The sequence below is a fragment of the Delphinapterus leucas genome, chromosome 20 (genome assembly GCF_059928025.1).
Source record: "Delphinapterus leucas isolate spDelLeu-1000000601 "Yukka" chromosome 20, BTC_Dleu_Yukka2, whole genome shotgun sequence".
Classification (NCBI taxonomy): Eukaryota; Metazoa; Chordata; class Mammalia; order Artiodactyla; family Monodontidae; genus Delphinapterus; species Delphinapterus leucas.
In genome coordinates this window covers 46,879,768-46,906,441 of record NC_143148.1, presented here as the reverse complement: position 1 = coordinate 46,906,441, position 26,674 = coordinate 46,879,768, and the positions used below count along the sequence as shown (strand labels likewise).

The window sequence follows — 26,674 nt, the reverse complement described above, 5'->3', positions numbered from 1 at the left end:
CTCCTCAAACTCTTCCAAAAAAATAGAATAGAAACACTTCCAAACTCATTTTATGAGGCCAACATTACCCTGATACCAAACCAGACAAGGATGCCACAAGAAAAGAAAATTACAGGCCAATATCCCTGATAATCATAGATGCAAAAACCTCAATAAACCAAATTCAATAATACATTAAAAGTGATCATACACCATGATCAAGTAGGATTTATTCCAGGGATGCAAAGATGGTTCAACATCAAATCAATCAATGTGATACACCACACTCACAAAATGGATAAAAAATCATATGATCATCTCAATAGATGATCACAAAACCACAGGGAGATATCACCTCCCACCTATCAGAATGGCTGTTATCAAAAAGACAACAAAAAACAAGTGTTGGAAAGGATGTGGAGATAAGGGAACTCTCGTGCACTGTTGGTGAGATTGTAAATTGGTGCAGCCACTATGGAAAACACTATGGAGTTTCCTCAAAAAATTAAAAATAGAACTGCCATATGATCCAGCAATTTCCCTTCAGGGTATATACCCGAAGAAAACAGAAACACTATTTCAAAAAGATGTATGTATTCATTCCAGTGTTCATTGCAGCATTATTTAGAATAGCCAAGATATGGAAGCAAGCTAAGTGTCCATCGACAGATGAATGGATAAAGAATATGTGGTATATATATATATACAATGGAATATTACTAAGCCATAAAAAAACCTTGCCATTTGAGACAACACGGATGGATCTAGAGGGTATTAAATAAGCTAAGTAAAGTAAGTAAGTCAGAGAAAAACAAATACCTCATGATCTCAGTTCCATGTAGAATCTAAAATAACAAAATGAAAACAGACTCATAGATACAGAGAACAAACAGGTGGTTGCCAGAAATAGAAGTGAGGGTGAAATAGGTATAGGGGATTAAAAAGTATAAACCTCGGGCTTCCCTGGTGGCGCAGTGGTTGGGAGTCCACCTCCCAATGCAGGGGACGCGGGTTCGTGCCCCAGTCCGGGAGGATCCCACGTGCCACGGAGCGGCTGGGCCCGTGAGCCATGGCCACTGAGCCTGCGCATCCGAAGCCTGTGCTCCGCGACGGGAGAGGCCACAGCAGTGAGAGGCCCGTGTACCACAAAAAAAAAAAAGTATAAACCTCCAGTTATATAATAAATAAGTCATGAGGATGTAATATACAGCATAAGGAATATGGTCAATAATATTGTGATAACTTTGCATATGGACAGCTAGTTACAAGACTAGACTTATTGTGGTGATCATTTCATAGTGTATGCAAATGTAAAGTCATTACGTAATACACCTGAACCTAACATATTATACATTAAATATATTTCAATTTAAAAAAAAAAGAAAGAAAAAGAAAATGCAGTATGAATTATGCAATATTATTCACCCATAAAAAAGGAAATCCTACCATTTGTGACAACATGGATGGACCTTGAGAGCATTGTGCTAATTGAAATAAGTCAGACAGAGAAAGACAGATACCATATGACCTTACTTACATGTAGAATATAAAAAATTAAAATTTAAAAAGTGAGATCATGGATACAGAGAATAGGTTGGTGGTTGGCAGAGGTGGAGGTTAATACATATACAGTTGACCCTTGAACAAGTCAGGGATTAGGGGCACCAATGCTCGATGCAGTCAAATATTCAAGTATAACTTTATATTCAGCCTTCCTTACACACAGTTCCACATCCATGGATTCAACCAACTACGGACAGTATAGTGTATGTATATAATACACATTTAGTGAAAGAAATCCACATGTAAGTGAACCTGCACAGTTCAAACCCATATTGGTCAAGAGTCAACTGTCTGTAGTTAAAAATACTCTACTGTATACTTGAAAGTTGCTAGGAGAGTAGATCTTCAAAGTTCTCATCATAAGAAATAGAAAATTTGTAACTTATGTATGTTGATGAATGTTAACCAGTCTTATTGTGGTGATCATTCTGCAATATATACATATACTGAACCATTATGCTGTACACCTGAAACTAATACAATGTCAATTTTAAAAAAATAAAGCAGAAATTGATGAGTTAGAAACAGAAAAAACAAAAAGTAAACCAAAAAAGCTGGTTCTTTGAAAATTAATCAACAAAATAGAAATAGTTAACCTGATTTTTAAAAGAAAGTACAAACACACAAAAGAAACTAACTCAAAACAGAAAATTTTTTTAAATCATGAGACTACCCTGTACAATTTTATGGAAAAAAAATTCTAGTAAAATTTAGATGAAGTAAGTAACACTCTAACTAAATATACTAAAACTGACACGAATAGAAACAAAAGCTCTAAACAAATGAATTTTGTAAAAAGAAATAAAGGAAATCATAAATGAGTTCCCCTGCCAAAAACACACCAGGCTCAGCTTGTTTCACAAAGCAGTCTACCAAAGCTTAAAGATCAGATGATGCAAATGCTATTTACACTCCTTCAGCGCACAGGGGAAAAAAAGAAAACATCCAAATTATTTTAATAAAGCAAATATAAAATTGATTCCAAAACTAGATAAATACTGCTCAATAAAACTACAGACCAATTTCACTTATAAATATTAATGTAAATATTGTAACTACTATTAGCAAACAGAATCCAATAATCCATCAAGATCAAGCAGTGCTTATTTCAGAAATGTAAGAGGAGTTCGATATTAGGAAATCCATTAATACAACTAATCATATTAATAGAGCTAAAGAGAAAAATATGCTTATCTTCACAGATTTCAAAAAATGGAAAAATGAACACTCATTTATGTTTTTAAAAGCCTCAAAAATAGGAACACCTCATTAATATAAATAAAAATAATGAAATAAACTTTTAAAAACTCAGCAGCTGATATAATGGGGAAACACCAGAGCTCCAGTTCTCAAAGTGTGGTATGTGGGCCCAACCAAGACATTATTTCCCCTTTTCACTATGTTACTAGTGAATGTTATGCAAAAGCAGTGGGCAAAATTGCTGATGTCTCAGCACAAATCATGGTAGTGGCAACAAACTATACTAGTAGTCATTCTTCATCACACATATCATAGTGGGGGGAGGGGAAGCCATTTTTACCTATGAATACCTTTGATGAAGTAGTAAACATGAGGAATTTTATTGTCTCAACCCTTGAGTATGTCTTTAATATTCTAGGTGAAGAAATGGGAACTACACATGAAGCACTTCTGCTGCATATCCAAGTAGGATGGCTGTATCCAGGAAGCATTTCTGCGACTGAGTTGTAAACCGAAGTGGTGCATTTTTCATGGAACACCATTTTCACTTTAAAGAACAACCAGCAGACAAACTATAGTTACTCAGACTTGAGTAATTTTGACAGATATTTTTTCAAAAATTGACAAAGTGAGCTGTCACTTCAAGGAAAACAACTGACAATATTTGCTGCCATGATAAAATTCAAGCACTCAAGTGAAAATCAGAATTTTAGAAAACTTTTGTCCACCACCATGAGCATGACAGCTTCTCAGTACTTAGATTTCTCTGATGAGATTAGTGGGGATGTTTAAAAATGTGATTTATTTTTGATACCATATAATCAAATGTGTCAACATTTGCAAAATGTACAAAATTCAATGAACTGATATTTTCCAAATGACAAATTCATGGTGTTACAAAACCACATGTGGGTAAGTGACCCTCTCAAAGTGCAAGACAGACCAGTGTATGTTAGTGTAACAGGGTATAAAATGTTATTAATATAGTTTAAGATTCTTCATTGCAACCAACTTTTAAGAAACTATTACCTGTCACATTCTAGAGTAGCCTCAAAGAATATCCATAATTACATAAAGAAGTTGTTAAATACTCCTCCATTTCTCAACCACATAGCCTTGAGGCCAGATTTTAAGTACTTCAATCAAAACTTGTCACAACAGACTGAATGTAAGAACAGATATGAGATTCTAGCCATCTTCTATAATAAAGACAAAAAAAAAGATTTGCAAAAATGTAAACAATGCCATGCTTCTCACTAAATTTTGTTTTGAAAGTTATTTTTCATAAAAAACATTTACATTGACATATAATGGTTTTATCATTATTTTTGAATTAACAAACAAAATTTTTCTCAGTTTTAATTTCTGATATGGAAAATATCAACAGATAAACTCCCATAAACTAAAGTTCTTTGGATTCCTCAATAATTTTTAAGAGCGTAAAGGGGTCTTGACACCAAAAATCTTGAGAACCACAGCACTGCAGACATTCCCACTAAGGTCAGGATGACATCAGGTCTAGGCAGAAAATATAAAAGATGAAACTGGCACATGCTGTGCCAGAAAGTATCAAACACTGTTTGAATTATGTAAAAAATGACATAGTATCAACTTGAAGGAGTCTCTCTCCCACACACCCATGTCAAATAGGATAATTCAAGCATCAAGTGAGAACAATAATTGTAATTTTTTTTTTGGCGGTACGCGGGGCTCTCACTGTTGTGGCCTCTCCCGTTGCGGAGCACAGGCTCTGGACATAGGGCTTCCCTGGTGGCGCAGTGGTTGAGAGTCCGCCTGCCGATGCAGGGGACACAGGATCGTGCCCCAGCCCGGAAGGATCCCACATGCCGCGGAGCGGCTGGGCCCGTGAGCCATGGCCGCTGAGCCTGCGCGTCCAGAGCCTGTGCTCCGCAACGGGAGGGGCCACGACAGTGAGAGGCCCGCATACCGCAAAAAAAAAAAAAGATACATCAAATATATAACCACCCATGAGGTCCTAGAGATAGTTTAAAAAAAACAACTGCAAAAAAAATTTTTGTCACCCCTGGAGGTTGCTAAGACACCAACTTACTTATCTGAAAACTGATAAAGTGTTTTTTAAAATTAAGCATTTATAAGACCAGAAACCATAAAACTCCTAGAAGGAAATATAGGCAGAACACTCTTTGATATAAACTGTAGTAATATATATTTTTTGATCTGTCTCCTACTGCAAAGGAAACAGAAGCAAACAAATGGGACCTAATTAAACTTAAAAGCTTTTACACAGCAACGGAAACCATCAACAAAATAAAAAACAACCTACTGAATGGGAGAAGGTATTTGCAAATGATATGACCAATAAGGGATTAATATCTGAAATATGTAACTCGATACCAAAAAAAAACCAACCAACCTAATTTTAAAATGGGCAGAAGATCTGAACAGGCATTTTTCCAAAGACATACAGATGGCCAACAGGCACATGGAAAGATGCCCAACATGGCTAATCATCAGAGAAACGCAAATCAAAACCACAACGAGATCTCAGGTACCTCACATCTGTCAGAATGGCTATCATCAAAACGACCACATGTAACAAATGTTGGCAAGGACGTGGAGAAAAGGGAACCATTGTACGTTGTTGGTGGGAATGTAAATTGGTGTAGCCACTATGAAAAACAGTATGGAGGGCTCTCAAAAACTAAATATAGAACTATCATGTGATCCATCAATTCCACTCCTAGGTATTTATCTAAAGAAAACAAAAACACTAATTTAAAAATATGCATGCACCCCAAAGTCCATAGCAGCATTATTTACAATAGCCAAGAATATGGAAGCAACCTAAGTGCCCATCAATATGAGTGGGTAAAGAAGATGTGGTATACATATACAATGGAATACTACTCAGCCATAAAAAAGATTGAAATTTTGCCATTTGCAGCAACATGGATGAACCTAGAGAATATTATGCTTAGTGAAATAAGTCAGGCAGAGAAAGACAAATACCGAATGTTATCATTTATATGTGGACTCTAAAATTAAACTAGTGAATATAATAAAAAAGAAACTGAGTGACAGATATAGAGAACAAACTAGTGGTTACCAGCGGGGAAAGGAAAGAGGGGAGGGGGAAATAGGGGTAGGGGATTAAGAGATACAGACTACTATGTATAAAATAAATAAGCTACAAGGATATATTGTACAGCACAGGGAATATAGCCAATATTTTATAATAACTATAAATGGAGTATAAACTATAAAAATTTTGAATCACTATGTTGTATACCTGAAACTAATACAATATTGCAAATCAACTATACCTCAATAAAAAAATTAAATTTTTTAAAAATTAAGCATTTCTCCAGCTTTTTCTGAACAAACTGCTTCAGGAAGAAACAAATAGTTGATGACCTCAATAACATATTATAAAGTCCAATTAGTACAGAAGAAATGTGGTCAGAAAACCACTAATTTGCAACCCCTAATAGAGCTAAAAATCAATATTCAATAGAAGCTAATGCTATTAAGTGAAAGGTTGACAGAAAACTTAGTAGTGTAAAAATAAAATTGATATCTGAATCTCTGACTAACCCTAATGTCACTGAGAGGGGGCAACCAGCCATTTTGTGCTTTGTGGCATGATAGAAAAGGAAGTACACAACACCACTTATGAAGTATCCTTGCCAAAAGCAATCAATTCTCTAGATCTAACTACCATTTTATAGACAATGTGTGGCATACATACAAGTTAAAAGACAAAATAATCAGCCAAACCCAGAATGTGGAAAACTACAGGACAGTTAAATTAGCATGGAAAAGAAAATGTTGGGAGACGGACTCAATAGATGGAGAGACTTTGGAGACATATTAAGTAAATGCAATGTGTGAGCCTTATTCGGATCCTTATTTGAGTCAACTGTAAAAAGCCATTTTTGAGACAATCTGGAAAAATTAAACACAGACTAAGTATTGGATGATATTTTGTTAGGTGTGATATCTGTTAGAGATATTTCATGAATTTGCTTCAAAATACTCCAAAAAAAAAGTGGAGGATAAAATTAGTTCAGAAAAATGTGGACAGTTATGGTAACTGCGCGAGGGTATGGGGGGCTGTTATCTAATTTTAATGCTGTATATGTTTGAAAGTTTTCTATAATAAAAACACAAAATCAAATAGTATTCTATGGACACCTATATTGAGAATATTAGATACAAAATAAGTATATGTCATAGTGCCTTGCCCTTGAGTTTATAAGTCTGGCAAGAAAATGAGAGAATGGAGAAAAAAAAGAAAGAACAATGTAAGTAATGTTCAAATGGAATATAATCTTTAAAAATTCTCAACTATGTTGTACACCTGAAACTTATATAATATTGTGCATCAACTATATCTCAATAAAATATATATATATATAATACTGCAAATAAAATGTTCCAGAGAGCAGAAAAATCAATCAATCAAAAATTTTCAAGTTGAATGACCCAAGCAGTAAGTGAAGTAAAAACAGCTCCAGGACAAGATTAACATTACTTGAGTTACAGGATAGTTGCAGGAATGATGTTTACTCTAACAACAACAAAAAAGAAATTCATTAGGATATCTGTGCTTGTTTTGAATTTTCTCAGCTAGTCTAGTATAAAAACTAAAATTTCAGTCCTGGAGTTCACTGGAAACAGAATAGAACTCCCAAAAGTCTAGACAGTAAAAGCACATCTGCCTTGCCCAGTAAATTAATTTGGTGTTGATGCACACAATCTTAAATCCTAAACCCTTAAAGAGAAAAAAGATGTAGATATACATGTAAACAAAATAGGTTTATCCACAAAGATATGTAGACTTTTCAAAATAAAAGTATCTTTTTAGCATAGTGTACATAGAGAAAAAGAACAATCTCTACAAATGTGTTCCTTAACTATATCATAACAAATTTAAGCCACAAATCAACAATGTGGCTGCAATATTAAATATTATTAAATCCCTGGTAACAGGCTAAACTGATGCTCCTGCACTTGGTATAAATGAACATAGAATGATTACACCTAGTTAATCTATTAAGACACTCTGTAAAAACACAACGGTCAAGATCCTGAGAAAATTAGAAAAACACTATTATGGGTACAATTTGTAAATGAGTACGCAACCTATATATGAACATAAGCAGATTACACTTTTAAATAAAATTTTCAATTGAGTGAAATTAAATGCAAACCTATGCTCAGTGACAGATAATTTCTAAATATTTTCACTAGTAAAGAACAGTTGGCATCTTCCATATCTGTGGCTATAAAGCAGCTTCACCTCTTCCCAAAACATTCCAGTATAAACCTGTACTTATCCAAAGATAAATTACCTTCATCTTCTGTATTGACCAAAACTAAGAAAAAACAAATAACAGAATGGGGGGGAGGGCAGGAGAATCCCTTCTTATTCAAAAATTTTATATAAACTATTTTATATAAACTAAAGAATGCATTGATTGGAAGCACAAAATAATAAATAACTTATTACAAATTTATTGAGGATTATTGTTTTAATTACATGCCCTAAAACATACCAACATATTGTAAGTGACTATATGTAGTATCAAGTTTTTAGTTTTTTGCTACTTGGCCATTAGGCCAACCGGAAAAACATTTACCATCCAAATAGAAATTTATTAGGAAATATTGAAATTTTTGTTTTATAGTTAGTTCTACTAAGATCATCCAGAAATAAGTTTTAATCTAACTTAAAAAAAAAAAAAGGTGGGGAGGCCTATTATCAAATAATTGAGTCTCTCTTTTCAATAGTAACTATGTTGTAAACAAATTTTCAGCCAGGCCTTGGCTATCTGTACCATCTAAGTATAATAATTTTTCATCATTTTAATAAAGGATAATATCTATATTAAGTCTAAGTTTTGTTCAAATTGTATTAAGCAGATTACAAAGGAAACTTAAGACGTAATTGTACCAGTGTAATTAGTAAATGTTTTTATTTTTTTAGAACATAAAAATTAACAGAAAACCTCTCACACTTTGGTTAAAATATTTGTAAGGAGGTACTGGTTTTATAAAAAGTAATAATCATTTACTGCTTGAGACGATTTTAAAAACTGAAACAAAACTAAAAATCTCCTTTTTTGTACTTTCACCTTCAAAAGCAAAAATACACTAAACGAAATATGTTGCCCTTTTTAAAAAATCAATGAAAAGTATTAAATATTTAAACATGGAAAATAAGATTTTGATTGGGTTTATAATCAATATTTTCATTTCTAAAAATGTGAGGTATTAACTGATTTCATATACCCATACCACATATAACAGTACCGTAACTAACGTTAAAACTATTCAATTAATGACCTCATCTGGAAATAAAAGATACGGTTTAAATATTTAAAAGACCCAGTATTCTCATCAAAGATAAGTAAAATAACAAAAGCATAATAAATATGTTTTTTCCAACTATCCTAATATCTTGCTTCTTTCATTACACTCCAAGATCTTTGGAGTAGAAAAAAATTTTTAATGCAAATCTTTTTAAACAAAATAATTAAAGATAGAGAAAGTCCACAAATTTGGATTTTAAATTTATTCAGAAAAGATACTGTTAACACATTTAAATATTTATGTGACATTAGGATAATATATAAAAGCCCTCACTAAAATACAAAACTGACTTTTCTCTTAGGGAGAACAAAAATCAATACTGAAGAAAGTAAATGTGTAAGACCTCTTTCTCTAAGTTTGTTAGGAAACACATTTGTGATGTTTAAATTTTCTGGCTGTTAAAAATTCCTTTCATAAAGCATCACAATTGGGACCTGCCCGGTGGTGCAGTGGTTAAGAATCCGCCTGCCAATGCAGGGGACACAGGTTTGATCCCTGGTCTGGGAAGATCACACATGCCGCGGAGCAACTAAGGCCGCATGCCACAACTTCTGAGCCGGCGCTCTAGAGCCCGTGAGCCTCAACTACTGAGCCTGCATGCCATAACTACTGAAGCCCACGCACCTAGAGCCTGTGCTCCGCAACAAGAGAAGCCACCGCAATGAGAAGCCCGCACAACGCAACAAAGAGTAGCTCCCCCCGCCGCCACAACTAGAGAAAGCCCGCACGAAGAAACGAAGACCCAACGCAGCCATAAATAAATAAACAGCATCACAATTAAGTTAAAAATCTCAAAATCTACTAAAAAGAATTTTTTTAAGAACAGTAACTAACTTGATAAACTATACAAATCATCTCTCATCTTATGGTCCTCCTCTATTTTTTTATTCATTTTTCAGACAGCATTTTTCCTTCCCTTTTTCTTAAAGAGAAATTCTTATAAATCATTGGTACCCGTCAGCTACATCCGGTTCAATATGAACTTTCCTCAAGTTGTATCTCACCTCTAGAGCAAATCTGAATCCAATAAACCAGATGAACAGCAACTGATCCCAAACACTGGATTAAAAACCAAAATACACTCTAACATACACCAGGTATGTTACATATTCCAACACAGGTTAATGTTAAAAACAACTAAGCATTCAATACTTATCTGAGGGGCTTAAAAGAAAGTGCTAGTACCAGAACCTGGACCTAGGCTTTCAACTTCATTCTAATCAAATAGTTAAGACAAGTAAAAACAAACTGAGTCATTGTACTGGACCAAATCAACCAAGGCATAAAGACTATTAAGCACAAAATGGTTTCCCAGGAGTGGTTTTTGATTCTCTCTTGGTAACCAATTTTTCTATCAGACTTCTACCATTATACAACTATAAAAGCTTCCATAAAGTCTCAAGAAGAAAATCACATTTCTTTCAGAAATCTACCTCTAGTACTCCACACCCTCCCTGACAAGAAGTACATCTACCCTCTTCCTCCCTCAAGTACTCAATTTCTTTCCTGAAGCAGAGCTTCCATAAATATTGCAATATTAAGGACTAAATTTTAATGAATACAAATCAGAGGAAATGAAGGAACATTAACTCCCATTCAAACCTTCCTTTAAAAAAAATGCGTTTCCAAGTTATATTTTTAACTTCTCCCATGATTCTCTTTAAAAAACTGAACACAAAATCTCTCTGCTAATGACTTTATTCATAAATCTATAATGGAACTCAAAATAGCAAAGAACATGAAAAAATTCAGGTTAATATTTGTCAACCAAATACATCAAAGAATATATTTACTTTTCATATAACTAACAAAAATGTCTAAAATGCACGTAACAATACACATATTCTTCACTTTGCAGAATTTCAAAGTAACAAAGATCCGCTTAATTCAATTGGCCAGAATAGCCCATTTACACTGACAAATACATATAATTCAAAAGAAATCAAACGTAATTGATAAAGTAACGATCTCACGGTTAATCTTCTGGTAAAGTGCTACTTTCATACTGAAAAAAAGAATTAATGAAAATTTAAAAAATTTTAATGTTATACCATCATTCTGAAAGTGTTAAAATTTCTCTTCAGTACTCACTACATTCATCACATTCACATGTCCACATCATGAGACCATAAACATTACTTTGCAATTTAAAAAAATCTTTTTGTCCACAGATTATTTCCCAGAAGTTAAAAATTACATACCATTGCTAAGTGAAACTTTTCACTCATATAGGAGTGTTTCAGACATAATAATTTTTCATTTTTTTAAACATGATCTTTGGTTCGAAGCTGTCTTGATATCCTTTCTAGTTGGATGGTTGTGGTTAAGTAAAATATTTATAAAACAGCACAGTAGCTTCATTTAAACCACAGAAGTAAACTGGATCGATGGCCTAAAGGCAATGAATGGCATGTATCAAGATGTCTGGCATGATGAATTCCACATATCCATAACTGACATGGTCAGTATTAAAGGCAATTAGTGTTGCTGAGTAGTGGCTCACCTCCTTTCATCAAAGACCTCTATCAATTCAGTAACAGTATTAGCCACTGAAAGAAAATTAGTTGGAAAAAAAATCTAATCTGAATAAAGGCACACAGGTGCAAATCTTAAGCAGATAAATAAGACCAACTGCATAAACTGCATATGCAAGCATGGGTGTGTCCACCCCAAGCTCATACACACTTCTCATGTTTGAGGTTGAATATCATCACTGCATATATTCTACCACATAGAAAACTCTATGTCTGTGAGTGTATATACCCTAGAGGTCAGAACTAGCTGATGGCTTTCCAGAAAAAGTGAAACTTTATATGATGCAAAAGTTGGCCTTTCCTCAAAATAAAAGGTTTTAAATCAACACAAAGGGATGCAATACCAGTGGAAACTGAAAGATGCCATGAAGTTAAATCTCAGAAAGGACAAGTTCAACTTCATAACTGAAGGCTGCTGATGATTTCTTCTCTCTCTCCTTGAATAATCAAATGCAAATGCCTTTTAGCAATGGTAGCATTCAAATCCCACAAAAAATCAAGTAGTGTGCCCTTAAGGAGCACCTCCATTGGCACAAACTGTAAAACCTGCTGGGGTGCATCAGAGTTAACCAAAGCGCTCAACAATTCATTCACATTCTGCAGATACTGGAAAACTGGGTTTGGAAGGTCTTGATAACCAACACAAAGCAGGACTGCACAAGTCTTCAGGGGCTCGGAAGAGGTGGGACAAGAAAACGTGATGAATCTAAAACAGCTGTGGAGTACAAAGATCAAACCAGCCATAAATCTTGTAAAACAAGAAAGTACAGGCAAAATCATAATATCTCCTGTATGAAGCTGCTGCAATGAATGTAGAAGGCAGTCCAAAAATAACTGCTGGTAAGTTGGGTCTCCATCATGAAGCAATGAACAGCTAAAAGTCATGAGTTCAGCTGATTCCAAGAGTTGAACTTCCAATGGTATATGTATTTTGACATGTTGGAGAGCTGGAAAACCCACAAGCAGGCACTTTACTTGGTTGCTGGGTTCTACATCCTGCTCATCCTGAAGGCATTTTGTAAGGCTAAACACCTCAGAAAATACCAATTCTTCAGAAAAAATGTGACAAGAACAACAATACTGCTGTTTTGGCCTAAACTTGGAATCCAAATTCAAGGCTCCTCCCAATGACTTTTCAATTGCTTCATTAAGAGCCTTTAAAATTTCACCATCACAGAAAGGAGAACAGTTTACCCTTGGCAGTTTCTTTCCCTGTAAAATCTGCCATAAGTGACACTCAAGATTGGAAGCTGTCCCTTCTAAAAGAGCACTTTGCCCAGGATGATATGCCGTATGTTCTTCAGCCCAACTATTAAAGTACCCTTTGGCCACCTTATCTTTCCATGAAAGGGTTTCCAGCATTTTCCTTTCATTGTAGGTTTTAAAATATCTGTTCCTCTGCCCAAACCATTTTGTATTTGTACTACAACCAATATTAGATTTTTTCACTAGCCAATTATTTCTGGAAAGAGGCTTCAATTGAAACTTTTGCATGAAATACTGCACAGCATAGTCCCTTAAACTATTCAGCTTTGCTTGTTCCCCTTTTCCCATGCACTCAAACAGACGAATGTTCTCGGAAATAGTCTCTAGCTGGTATTTATGAAAGAACACACAACATTCTTCATGTCTTTTAAGAAAAGATTCAGGAATCATGTGATGGGGAAAGAGAGCTTTCCTGGTCATTTCAGGCCCAAAATTCAGCACCATCTTAGATAAAAGAGGATAGATTGCCTCTCTTCCCTTATAGTAGAGACATACCACATAGACTTCTGAGTTTCCTGCCTTGCTGGTAGCAGGTTTGAAAACATGGACTTTGTCAAAAGAACAGTTTAGCAGGTACATCAGGTTTATGGAACAATGTTCAAACAAAGTAAACATCTTCAGAACAAAAGAGCCACCGCTTCCAAGAGTCATCAGAGCAGTGACAGCTTCACAGTAATGCAAAGAAGAGACTAAAGCTTCTTGTTCACCTGGGTTTCCTTGGCAATCAAAACTTCCATCTGCAGTGATCAAGTGAATGGTATCCATGCTGCTTATGAAATTCTGAAGTCCAGTCAGATATTTCAAGGTCATGATATCGCCGGTGTTATCTGGACCAAAGTACCAGCAACGTAAGGTATTTGCAATAAGTCGGTCATCCATAATCATCATAAGATTGTCATTTGCTTCATGGTATGGATTCAAAGTATTAGCCACCCAACTCCAATCACAGGGGAATCGATGGGATTTTAAGTAGTGATTGAGACTAGCTATAAAAGCTCCAGGAGCTTCACAAAGGTGTAGAGAATTCAGTTTTCCATTCTGAAAAGCTTCCTGTGGAATAAGTGGAAAGCTACACAAAATTTCATGAAACTTACACCATGCTTGAGTACAAAGTTCAGCGTTCACAGATTTTCTCACATGAGAAATTATTTTCCCAGCTTTATTAGTGAAAGCCGTGTGCTCATGCCACTCATCCAATTTCTTATCACTCAGTAGGTTTTTCACTTCATTTAGGGAGCTCTTCAAATCAAGAAACACATTGAATTCCGTGTGGTCACAGGTGAAAATCTCACTGGAATCTGGTAACTGCCACTCATCGTTAAGTGGCTTGCCATAAGAAAAGTTCTTGGCAAAGAGTTCAAAAATATCAGCAAGAATATCTGGGCTGAATGTCTCAGGACTTGAACCCAGTGGTAGCTTTCTGCACTTACTCATTTTCAAATTAAATTAAAATCTAGAAAAAGAAAACACACAATTAAATGAATCAAATTTATTAGTGAGTGAAATCTCATCCACAGCAAACTGGATCACAATCATGACAACCCACCAAAAATGGGAAGACTAATGTCAGCACAGTTCATTACATGATGAGGCAATCTGAAATAAAGAATAAAGGCTTTGCTATCCGATAGACCTGGGCTCAAATCCCAGCACTGCCATTTACAGCTTAGGAAGTGGCTGTGGGCAAATAACTCTACATCTCAGTTTCTTATTTAAAAAATTGAGGTATCATTTTTTTAGATGAGGATAAAACATGCTAGCATATAAAAAGCATATACCAAAGAATATTCATCAGTGACTGGCAGCTCTTATTACCAAAGTAACGCACCGAGCTCCTCTCCAAAGTTCTCCTCTACCCATCACTGAGACACTGCCCACAGGGCCCCAAACACTTACTTAGACTAAGATTCATCCCTGAACGTGACCTTCGATCAAACTCTAACAAGTGACTTTTAGCTTTTTTTAGCTCCCTCCAAATCTCACTTCCTTCCAGGAGAGGTTCCTGCACCTGAACCCAGCACTGGTCCTGTTACCAGACCTCTCTGCCACCACCCACTTACTCACCTACGAAGATTGCCAAATATGTCCTCTGTCCAGATCTCACTCTCTTGCTAAATCACACACACACTTTGGTGGTACCAAATCGCCTTTACAGGCTACCAGCAAACACTCATCACCGTATTGCTTGTCAACTGTGGTGTACCTGACAGGTTAGCCTCCTGATCACTGTTGAAACTGACCTATAGTTCACCCTGGCAGGTCTCTAAACTAGATTCCTGCTTTATATGGTTGGTCAGACAGCTCCATGCTTGTATTATAAAATATTATTTTTTGTCACAAAAACTTAATACACTTTGATAGAATAATTTTAAACTGAAGAAATATCCTTAATAATATTCAAATTACAAATAGTAACCCTACATTCTGTGTTCTAACACTGCCTAAGAAACCAAAAACATCTGTCCAATGGAAAGGGATAGGGGTACAAGAGAAAGAAGCAAGGCTTAATGGCATAGTGTTGGAAAAGTTCTAAATTCCAGCAGATACAGCAATGAGTATTACACGGTACTTGTTGGCACAATGTTAATCAATAGGAGCTTCAGTTCATGACTACTGCATTTACTCAGCATATTCAATACATTCTACACCAGTCTGAAGATTAAAATGGGAGATAAAGGTGAGCGAGCAATACAATAAACAAAATAACAGCCAGAAGACTGTATTCTATTAGCATTTGTACTCTTCTCTTAACACACTTTTGCATCCTTCTGCATTTTTTTTTTTAAGCTGTACGTGGGCCTCTCACTGTTGTGGCCTCTCCCGTTGCAGAGCACAGGCTCCGGACGCGCAGGCCCAGCGGCCATGGCTCATGGGCCCAGCTGCTCCACGGCACGTGGGATCTCCCAGGACTGGGGCACGAACCTGTGTCCCCTGCATCGGCAGGCAGACTCCCAACCACTGCGCCACCAGGGAAGCCCTACATTTTGTTTAAATTATTTACAAGTCTGTCTACTCTACTAGCTTGTAAACTTCTTAAAGTAACAAGTATCTTCTTAGCCATTTCTGTTTGCCACCATATATTTACACATTGCACAAAACTTGCGGATAATCACAGTTACCCATTAATATATTTTTCTTACCTTAGATTTTTTTTTAACTGTTAGAAGTTATATTAGACAAACTTCTGAAAGATGGCAAAAAGAAGGCATTCACTAAAATCCTAAATAAAAGTAAATGAAAGTTTACTACAACAAGTTATTCTGTCCTAACTCACACTTTGCTAACTGGAAACTACAACTTTTAGATTTCAACTATATTCTATTTTGGAAAAAGTCTGATTTTAGTCATTAACTTCACATATTAATTAATGGTTGTAGGTAAGCTCTGAAATCTTACTTAAGCTAATAGGTAATTATTTTCACAGGAAAACAACTAAAGTGATTCAAACACTCCATTGTTCCTCCCGACTACACCTGTGGAACACAGACCAAAATTATATATTATATATTTATATATAAATTGTGTATTATATTGAATAATGTTCAGGTCAATAATCCACAAATCATCCAAACACTGCTTCCTACTATCAAATTCCCAGAATCCAACTGCTTCTCACCCACCTCCAGCTATCAGCTTCCTGATTGTAGACACTGTCAACTCTCTCCTGGATTACTCCCATAGCCTTCTCACTGGTCTCTTTGCTTCTACCCTTGCCTCCTACATTCTATTCTGAAACATACCCACCACAGTAACTTTGTAAGACCTAAGTTAGATTGTACCCCTGCTCTGCTCAAAACTGGGGTGCAGTGGCTCCCCATCTCAAAGTAAGGGCCAAAGTCTTCACAGTAACTTACAAGGCCCTTGAATATGTCTGTCCTCCACCCCCACTCCGTCTCTAACCTAATTTTCTAGTACTACCCTTCTTACTAATTGTGTTCCAGCCACACAGGCTCTCTTGCTGTTCAGGTAAGACCTCAGACACACTGCAAGGGGAAAGTTTGTCTATGCACGAGTTAGTCCCTCCGCCTGGAATGCTCTTCCCTCAGATATCTGCATAGTTACTTCCCCTACCTCCTTCAAGAATTTACTCAAGTGTCACTTCCTCTGTGAAGCCTACCCTGACATCCTAATTTAAAATTGCATCTTGCATTACCAATGGTAAAGTAAAGGTAAGAGCCTTGCTGTATTTTTTTTTCTTTTTTCCATGGCACTCTTTTCCTTCTAACATATAATTTACTTATTTATGTTTACTGTTAACTGTCTTCCCAAAACTACAACCTAAGCTCCACATGGCAGGGATCTTTGTTTTCTTTACTCACTTATCCTTCCAAGAAGTTAGAACAGTAAGCACTCAGTACACAGTAAGCACTCAATAAGTATTTATCGAATAATTGAAGGGATATCAGATTAGCACAAAAGGCACTCCTCCGATTAGGTTCTGAATGTCTTAACAATGCACTTCAACGTCACTCTAGCACCGCAATGCTTAACAACAAAAATGCTTGTGGTTTACAGGATATAAGGTAAAAGTTTCCAGTATGTGTTCCTCTGTCCCTCTCATTAAGCACTCCAAAGAGCTTTGTGGCATCATAATTCTGCTACGAGGGTCAGTATTACCATTCTTGTTTTGCAGAGTCGAGTAGGGAGTCATGTAGACCCCCTGCTCAAAGCCACGAAGGGAATACCCGCAAACTTCGCCGGCCTAACACAAAACCCGCAATATCTCATATACAATTGTTACTCCTCCAACCAACACTTAAACGAGTTTTAGAAGTGTTTCCGCCAACTCCTCCTCCTCCTAGCAACGGTGCAAATAATGCCTAGTGTGTATCCAGCGCTTTACTTTGGGCGAGGAGCACCCAAGACCTAGTTTCCTCCGGTGAAAGTGAGTCCCAAGCTCCATTCGAACGGCCCGGTCCCTGACCCGGAGGAACTTCAGTTCCAGCCCCTGCCTAACCCACTGGAAAGTCGAAGGAGGACCCGGGCTCGGAACCAGGGCCTGGATTACCTTCGCTCACGCCCACCTCAGCCCCCAGAGTCTACAGAGGCTGCGCTTCACTCCCTCTCCTCACTCGAGGAGGGCATTCTCCACTTCCGCTCGTGGGGATGATTTCCGGGAGCGTCGCTCCTTCAGGCCTTCTGTGTCTCCGACACAGGGAAGGGAGGTGCCGCGCCGGGAGGCCGGGAAGGAGGCAGGGACCTGCCCTCCTTACTCTAGTGCTGCAGGACACGCGGAGCAGAAGCACTCCTCCAGGATGCGCCGCCGCCGAAAGTCGGTAGACCGCGGCCCGAGAGCCCGGACACACGCTCGCGCATGCGCCTCAAGGCCCGGCTGGCGTCACACGTCAACGTTACGCACGCCGGCGACTCTCACAGCGCCGAGACCTCGGCTCTCTAGGTTTCGCTTCTCCGCAGGTGCAGAAGCTGGGAAACTCCAGCCTCCCGCCCCAAGGCTGCTATGGCAACTGCGCGCACAGGCGGAGCGTCCTTTGGCCCTGCTCCCTCGAGGTGGAGGCGTGGGATGGGGCGGGACCAACCTGTCCGGGACACGCTGGCCCCGCCCACCTGGGCCCTGGGCAGAGGTTTTCTTTTGCCGTTGGGTAGAACTGAACTCCTAGTACTGCTTGACTTCAAACTGGTGCTCAGAAGAACATGAGAAAAGCCAAGCTAGGGAAACTACGAAATAACACTCTGTTATCATAACATACATATATTTATAAACCTATAAGAAAAGATAACCTCAGAAGAAAAATGGGAGATTTGAACAGGCCATCCAAAACAGTAATATAGCCAATAAGGATATAGTACAAAGCTGTTTAACTTTTTAAAAAATAATTAGAAATGTTTTCTTTTCACTCAACTTAGCAAAGATTTTAAAAGATCGATAATAGCTACTTTTGGTGAGAATGTGGAGAAACAGGTTTACATACTGTGAGGGAGAGTGAAAATTGGTACTACCTTACAAAATGGCCTTGCACCTTAGCCCAGCTATTCCCACTCCTAGCAATTTATCTTTAGAAAACAAACAACTGGCACTCACTTTGGACAAAATGTTTATTACAGCACCTTAATTACATCAATAACAAAACCTGGTTACTCTAAATGTCTGCTATAAGGAAATTAAATTCTTTATGGTACATCCATATAATGAAATACTATGCAGCCATTAATAGGCCATATGTGCCAACAGTATTGTATGAAAATAGAATATAGAACTGTGTGTAGAGTTTGATCCATTTATGTAATATATATATACACACATATATATGTATATATACACATATATGTATGTGTATATATATGTCGATGTATATATATGTATGTGTGTATATATATATGTATATATATATATATATACACACACACATTTTTTACAAGTCTTCCAGGACATGCATCAGTGGAGAAAAAAGTCTTTTCAAAAAAATGGTGCTAGGACATTTGGATATCTATATGGAAAAAACTCTATTTGGACTCTTACCTCACATAATAAAAATAGATTTCATTTGGATTGCCAATCTACATTTTAAGGATCAAACAATAACTCTTTTAGCAGAAAATATAAGAGGACATCTTCGTAACCTTTAAATAGGCAAAAAGTTTATAACAGGATGGAAAAAGCACTAATCATAAAGAAAAAAATATATAAATTGAACTACATTAAAATTAAGAATGTTGGGCTTCCCTGGTGGCGCAGTGATTGAGAGTCCGCCTGCCGATAGGGGGCACGCGGGTTCATGCCCCGGTCCGGGAGGATCCCACATGCCGCAGAGCGGCTGGGCCCGTGAGCCATGGCCGCTGAGCCTGCGCGTCCGGAGCCTGTGCTCCGCAACGGGAGAGGCCGCAACAGTGAGAGGCCCGCGTACCGCAAAAGAAAAAAAAAATTAAGAATGTTTATTCATCATAAGACAGCACTGAGAGTGAAGAGGCAACCTATAGAGTGAGAGAAGATATTTACCATACGAATATGTGACAAAGGACTTGTATCCAGAGTATATAACTCCTACAAATAAATGAGAAAAGATGTCCCAGTGGAAAAATGGGCAAAGACCAGAAAAAAACTTCAAAAAGATGGTATCCAAAAGGCCAATAAACATATGAAAAGATGCTTGACCTCATGTTTTGGGGAAAATGTAAACAAAACCCAAAATGAAATACAATTACACATCTACTAGCTAAAATGAAACACTGAAAATATAATTGTTGGAGAGTTTGAGGGATGACCAATGGAAAGCTATTTGTAAGAAAAAGATCTTCCAAACTCACGGGTTGTTTGCCTTTTTCAATTTTTTCGAGGTATAATATATACTGTCAAATGTTCAGATCTTAAGTGTACTACTCAACCATTTTTGCCAAAGGCCTATTAAATATTCCAGAAATTTCCCTTGAGCCCCTTCCCAATCTCCCACTGCTTTCTAACACTATAGTTTAGTTTTGTCTGTTCTAGAATGTCATATAAACTCTATCATTACAGTTTATAAGTTTTAGTTTCCAGCCCCTTTCCATTCAGTGTAATTTTTTTTTTATATTGTAGGGGAGAAAAAGAATCTTTCTCTTCTACCCTTCTAGGTTTTTGGCTGGGGCTCTGTAACAAAAGATATATTGACGAAAGAAAGGCATATAAATTTATTAATGCTTTTTGTGACATGGAAGCCTTCACAAGGAAATGAAGATCTGAAGAAACTGTTTTTACACTAGGATTTTGGGTTTGTTTGTTTTTTTTAATATATTTATTTATTTATTTACTTATTTTGGCTGCATTGGGTCTTCGTTGCTGTGCTTGGGTTTTCTCTAGTTGCGGTGAGCGGGGGCTACTCTTTGTTGCAGTGCGCGGGCTTCTCATTGCAGTGGCTTCTCTTGTTGCAGAGCACGGGCTCTAAGGTGTGCAGGCTTCAGTAGCTGTGCCTCGTGGGCTCTAGAGCGCAGGCTCAGTAGTTGTCGCACACGGGCTTTGTTGCTCCATGGCATGTGGGATCTTCCCGGACCAGGGCTCAAACCCATGTCCCCTGCCTTGGCAAGCAGATTCTTAACCACTGCACAACCAGGGAAGTCCTATACTAGGTTTTTATACTAGGACCTGAGTGTTTTTATATAGGTTTGATGAGAAGTGGAAAGTCGTGGGAAAATGTGACAAATGAGTATGAGCTAAGAGTGGCAAACTGGGGGAAATTTAGCAAGGTACGTTCATTTAAATTCCTGTTGGAGTCCTTCCATCTTTGGAGATAAGGATGTTTCTTTCCTCCAGGCACAGAGAGGGCATCTCTCACACAAGGTTCTTATGACCTGCTTCAGAGCAAGGTCAGAGAGTCTTTCCTGCACCTACCATTTCTTAAATTCCTTTAGCTTAAAGTATTCAGTATGCCAAGACACCATATTTGGTGGTAGTGTGTTCTGAACCCTGACAATAATCATCCATGTTGTCTTCCGTATCTGTAGTTTGTTCCTTTTTATTGATAAGTAGTATGCCATTATATGGATAGACCACAGTTTAATTATCTATTCTCCTACTGATGGACATCTGAGTTCTGTTTCCAGTTTGCGGCTATTAGGAATAAACCTGCTGTAAGCATTCCAGTACAAGACATTTTGGTGAGCATATGTTTTCTTTACTCTTGGGTAAATACCTAGCCATCATATGGCTGTGTAATGAAGTAGATCAGGGTTTCTCAACCTTAGCATTATTGTCATTTTGAGAATCACCAAGGGAGATGTACGTGGAACTCTCCAAACAACCCCCAAACAGTTTTCTCAAGTGCTCGCACCATTTTACATCTCTACCCACAGTATGTGAGCATTCTGGTTGCTTCACACCCTCACCAAATTTTGGTGTTGTGAATCGTTATTATTTTAGCTATTGGTGGGAAATGGCTGCTTTTTACATCTGATTCTTAATAAATAGTAATTAAAAACTAAAAGCTGTGGATATTGTTCTTTCATGGGACCAAAGACTAGATAAAGGATATGTAATCTCTTAAACACAATCACTATGTTCCCCAAAGTTTATAAATATAATCAGGAATATTCCAAATAACAAAGCTTATAGTGAGCCTGTCTTTACTAAAATAATCACAACATTAACATTTTTTGAGTACATATTATGCGCTAAGCGCTGAAAACTGCCGTTTTTCATTTCCTTGTCTCAACAGCTGTATGAGGTCAGTATATGTATTGTCCCCATTTTTTTTTTTTTTTGCGGTATGCGGGCCTCTCACCACCGTGGCCCCTCCTGCCGCGGAGCACAGGCTCCGGACGCATAGGCCCAGAGGCCACGGCCCACGGGCCCAGCCGCTCCGCGGCACGCGGGATCCTCCCGGACTGGGGCACGAACCCGCGCCCCCTGCATCGGCAGGCAGACCCCCAACCACTGCGCCACCAAGGAAGCCCCTGTCCCCATTTTATGAACAGGGAAATCAAGGACCAAAGTGATTAAGCAATTTGCTGAAGGTCATGCAGTCAGTCAGCAGTGGAGTCAAGGTTTGGACCTAGGTCTGCCTGACTTCAAGGCCAATCTGTTCTGCAGAGAATTCCTAGAAATTGCCTCCAGTAATTTAAAAACAACTTTATAGTCCACATTCATGGCCAGAAATGCTTACAGTAGGCCAGTAATTTAATTTAAAAAAAAAAGATGAATTTTATTCATTTTGTCCTAAAAAGCAGGAAGGTAGATTGTCGCAAAGTTTTTGGAAAACATGAAATATAATGAATGAATGAAATTAGTATTTAAACCTTTGCAAAGTTCAAAGAAAACAACCAGGCCTTGCACTAATGTATTTGCAAATTTGTATTAAAATGCAGTTATGTGAATGCATTTAGTTTCAACTTTTTAAAATATATTTTGATGATCATACACAGTACCTGAGTGGAAGCTAGCTACAATTAGTTATTCTTTCCAGTTCCTGAGTGTTCCTTATATTCAACTGGCATGACTACAACATAAGTAGCATCCAAGAATTGAAACAACTGGCTCCCTGGCCTCTACTCTGATTATAATTCTGTCAAAGCAAACAAAAACTAAACTGCTTCTGTGATCATTTATCACCAATCAACTTGCTGAGTCTCTAATTACATCCTCAGATTCTGTGAGGTGACAATGTACAAATCGTGGTTCCAAAACCCCAGAGGGAGTTTTCTGGGGTGATGGAAATGTTCTATATCTTGATAGGGGATTTAGGTTAAGAGGTATATGTATCTGTCAAAACTCATCAAATGGTACAATTCAGATTAGCATTTCACTAAGTATAAATTCTGCTTTAAAAAAAAAAAAGAGCCACAAATAAATATTGAGCTCTAGGTTAACCATTTGCATGCTGAAATGTTTAGGGGAGAAGTATACTACTACATCTGCCCCTTACTTTGAAATGCGCTACACATAAGATGGGTTGATGGATGGAGAAAAGGACGGATCGATGATAAAGTGAGTATAGCAAAATGTTCACGACTGTAGAATCTAGGTGGTGGACACGTGGCTGTTCACTATATAATTCTTTCAGCTTTTCTCTTTTGAAATTTTTCATAATAAAATACTGGGGGAAATAAACAGAGATTCACAGCATGAAAGGCAAAAATGGCATCTCTTTCCACTAAAAAACAAATAAATACATACAATGAGTATCTAGTACTTCCCATTAATGCAGTAAAGAGAGCCTCTAAGTGAGCTTTAGGTGAACAGCTTCGATTTGGTGAAGACCAAGTGAATGTCTTTATGGCTCAGTCATTTGACCCACTTACCTGACTTAGTGAACAGCATTCAGGCTTGGTTTTGACGATTACACAATCTTAAACTGTTCCTATTCTTTGTCACATAGTGCTCTGCTTCCTCTCTTCCTTCCACATGGAATGGACTTGTTGTTCAAAGGCAGCAAGCTAAGGGAACATTGACACTGAAATTTCAGAAGTCAATAAAGGTTATAAACCTGATAATAAGTCTTCCAATTTCCCTCATGACGACCTTCCACTAGATCTTTAAATTGTATTCTGATCAAAATTCTCATGCAGCGCCTTAAACTGTCAAAATACAATGTTAAAAAGAGAAAATATAGTAAAAATTATAACCAATTTGTCTATTCAGCCATTGGTTAGAACTTGTACATGGCGGTATTTGTGGAAAAGTGCTTGAAAACAGCAGCCTATAGTCTATTTTTTTTCTTACTGTTTGGAAACTAAACAAAAATTATTAAAGCAAATCAACTAATTTTTAAGCATAAATGCAAGAATTTTAAATATCTGATCATTAAAGCAGTTTTTGTCTATCTTTGGTGCTGTAAACATAGCTAAACTTCATTCTGCATTTTAAAATATTCAGGACTAAAACTCAATATGAAATGTCTTTCATAAAATTTATTTTTTAACAATTTATGTTTTTTTCTCATATAGTTAATTTAAAGTTAACTAAACAGAGTGAGTCACTTACTAAAGGAAGAAAAGTCAAAATGCGTTTTTATATGTTATGAATAGCATTCAAGATTATATTTAAATGAACTTTAAAACAAGATTTATAATACAGTCATTGATAATATGCTGACCTAAAATATGTTTTTACTTAAAATTAATTCTTTATTTTTGTAGAAATGACCAAAATGACTTTTTTTAAATGTAAGGGTTTAAGAGAGGATATATATTACCATGAGATGGTCTCAGGAGGTTAAAAAAAAAATTAGTTGGGAAACACTGACATGTGGAATAGAATACAAGACATGGCCCACCCTTGAAGCATTAAGCAATTCATTAAAGACACGATGTTAAAAAATAAATAACATTATACAACTAAGTACTGTATCGTACAGTACAGGTTAAGTGTTGTAGGAGTCTAAAGAAAGGGGGAACTAGTAATGAAAAGATAGGGGAAAGAGACTTTAATTTTTCCCTTAAAAGGATGTTATTATTTGGGGAGAGGGAAAATAACATAAGTGAAAAAACAGGGAAGAGGAAGGATAATTGCAGAAAAGGGACAGAAAGTTAATAAGATTAAAATGCTATATAGGTGGTATCTTAGTTCAGGCTGCTATAACAAAATACCATTGACTGGGAATCTTAACCAATGGAAATTTGTTTCTCATGGTACTGGAGGCTGCGAAGTCTAAGATCAAGGTGTGGGCAGATATGGTTCCTGGTGAGGGCTCTCTTCCTGGCTTGCAGAAGGCTGCCTTCTCACTGTGTCCTCACAAGGCAGACAGAGAGTGAGCAAGCTCTCTGGTCTCTTCTTATAAGGGCACTAATCCCATCATGGGGACCCCCCTCTCATGAACTCATCTAAACCTAATTACCTCCAAAAGGCCCCACCTCCAAATACCATCACATTGAGGGGAAGGGCTTCAACATATGAATTTTGTGAGGACACAATTCAGTACACAGCAGGTAGTGAAGAACCAGAGTATAGAGGACAATTGAAGCCAGACTGAGGTGCCAGAATCTGCAGCAATAGAACATGGTCAAGAAGAAAAGAAATAACTAAGTTTGGTTCTTAGAGAGTTAGGGATGGTAGAGGAATAGCCAAGCAGAAATATCCTGGAGGGAGTTTGAAATCAATGGGTGGCTGAAATTCAGGTGAGAAAACTGAACTGAGGTAACACTCAACCCAGTGAATTTTTAAGTACTTTGTTATTATTTATTATTAACATCCATTGTGATACTTCATTCAGAAGTGAAATCCATACCAAAAGTTGTTAAAAGCACTAGCCCTGGGGATTCTTTCTGTTAACAGCTCACCTAACACTGTCCCTCCTTGGGCTCAATACCGCTTCTCTTTTTGAACGGTTAAGCATATCAGCTCTAGCATCTGAGCGCCTAGATTAAAATCTTCATCTAGAGCTCTGTGACCTCGGGCAAGAAAAATCTCCAAGGGTCTCACTGAGGATTAACAAATAAATGTAAAGTGCTCAGTACAGGGTTTTTGCACTTAGCCCATATCTGACAAATGTTAGCTGCTCCTGAAAAATGTCTATTCTTTTCTGGAAGATAGGGTGCTAAATTCAGGCCCTCCTTGCAGTGTTCCTTCTTTTGCTGTTTCTTTTTTTATTCAAAATCCTTAATAGAGCAGGAGAGGAAAAGAGGGAGGGAGACTAAGGAAGAGAAAGGGAAAACTGAGAAGACAATTGAGACCAAATTATTTCACATCTGTCACTGAGAAGCTGCCAGATGTATCTGCTTTCTGTCTTCAACAATTTGGGCAGGTTTTAAAGAACAGAAAGAGGGCCAGCTGTAAAATGAATAAGCACATGAATCAACATGGCTGCATCTCGAAAACAGTGTAGAATGATAAAGGCAAGTGGCAGCAGTTTTACATTGCTTTACCATTGGTGTAATGTTTAAAAACACACGTAACAATTCTGTTTAATGTTTATTGATACAAACATAGTAAAAATATAAAAACACAGATGAGGAGGATGCACACTATAACTTCCAGAGAGTGGTAAGCTCTGGGAAGACAGAAGGGATGGGAAAGAAGCACAAAAGGGACCTCGACTGTATCTGTAATGTTTTTATTCTTTTTATTAAGCACTGAAGCAGTGGCAAAATATTAGCACTTTAAAAATCTAGGTAGTAGATACATGGGTGTTATATTATTCTCATTACTTCTTTGAATGTCTGAAATATTCCCTAAAAATTTTAAACATAAAAAAGAGGACAATCTGCCTCATTGTTAAATCCATTCAAACTCCCACACACTGTAGAAGTCGAGTTGTTCAGCTAAATCACATGTATGAATGATTTTCAGGAATGAGTCTGCTTCTCAGAATCAATTTGAAAAGAGTATAATGAATCTATTAAAAATAGGTTAT

The 26,674-nt window shown here is 37.2% G+C and overlaps 2 protein-coding genes across 2 annotated transcripts in view; both read right to left on the bottom strand.

Moving 5' to 3' along the window:
• Positions 1 to 17,991, bottom strand: part of HYDIN (HYDIN axonemal central pair apparatus protein) — a 431,283-nt gene extending 413,292 nt beyond the window's left edge. Inside the window, exon 1 of the mRNA XM_089902455.1 lies at positions 17,908 to 17,991. The gene's annotated coding sequence lies outside the window, so the exon portion shown is untranslated. The remainder of the gene's footprint in view (positions 1 to 17,907) is intronic.
• On the bottom strand, positions 10,782 to 18,010 carry CMTR2 (cap methyltransferase 2). Its single transcript, XM_022583245.2, has 2 exons — positions 17,908 to 18,010; positions 10,782 to 14,352 (listed from the first exon to the last, which is right to left on the bottom strand). The coding sequence occupies exon 2, from the start codon at positions 14,331 to 14,333 to the stop codon at positions 12,033 to 12,035; it is 2,301 nt and encodes a 766-aa protein (XP_022438953.2). The 5' UTR covers positions 14,334 to 14,352; positions 17,908 to 18,010; the 3' UTR covers positions 10,782 to 12,032.
• Between the last annotated feature and the right edge of the window lie 8,664 nt (positions 18,011 to 26,674).

What these genes read in the sequence shown, in the direction of transcription:
- CMTR2 (XM_022583245.2), bottom strand. Translation starts at nt 14,333, where the DNA reads ATGAGTAAGTGCAGAAAGCTACCACTGGGTTCAAGTCCTGAGACATTC.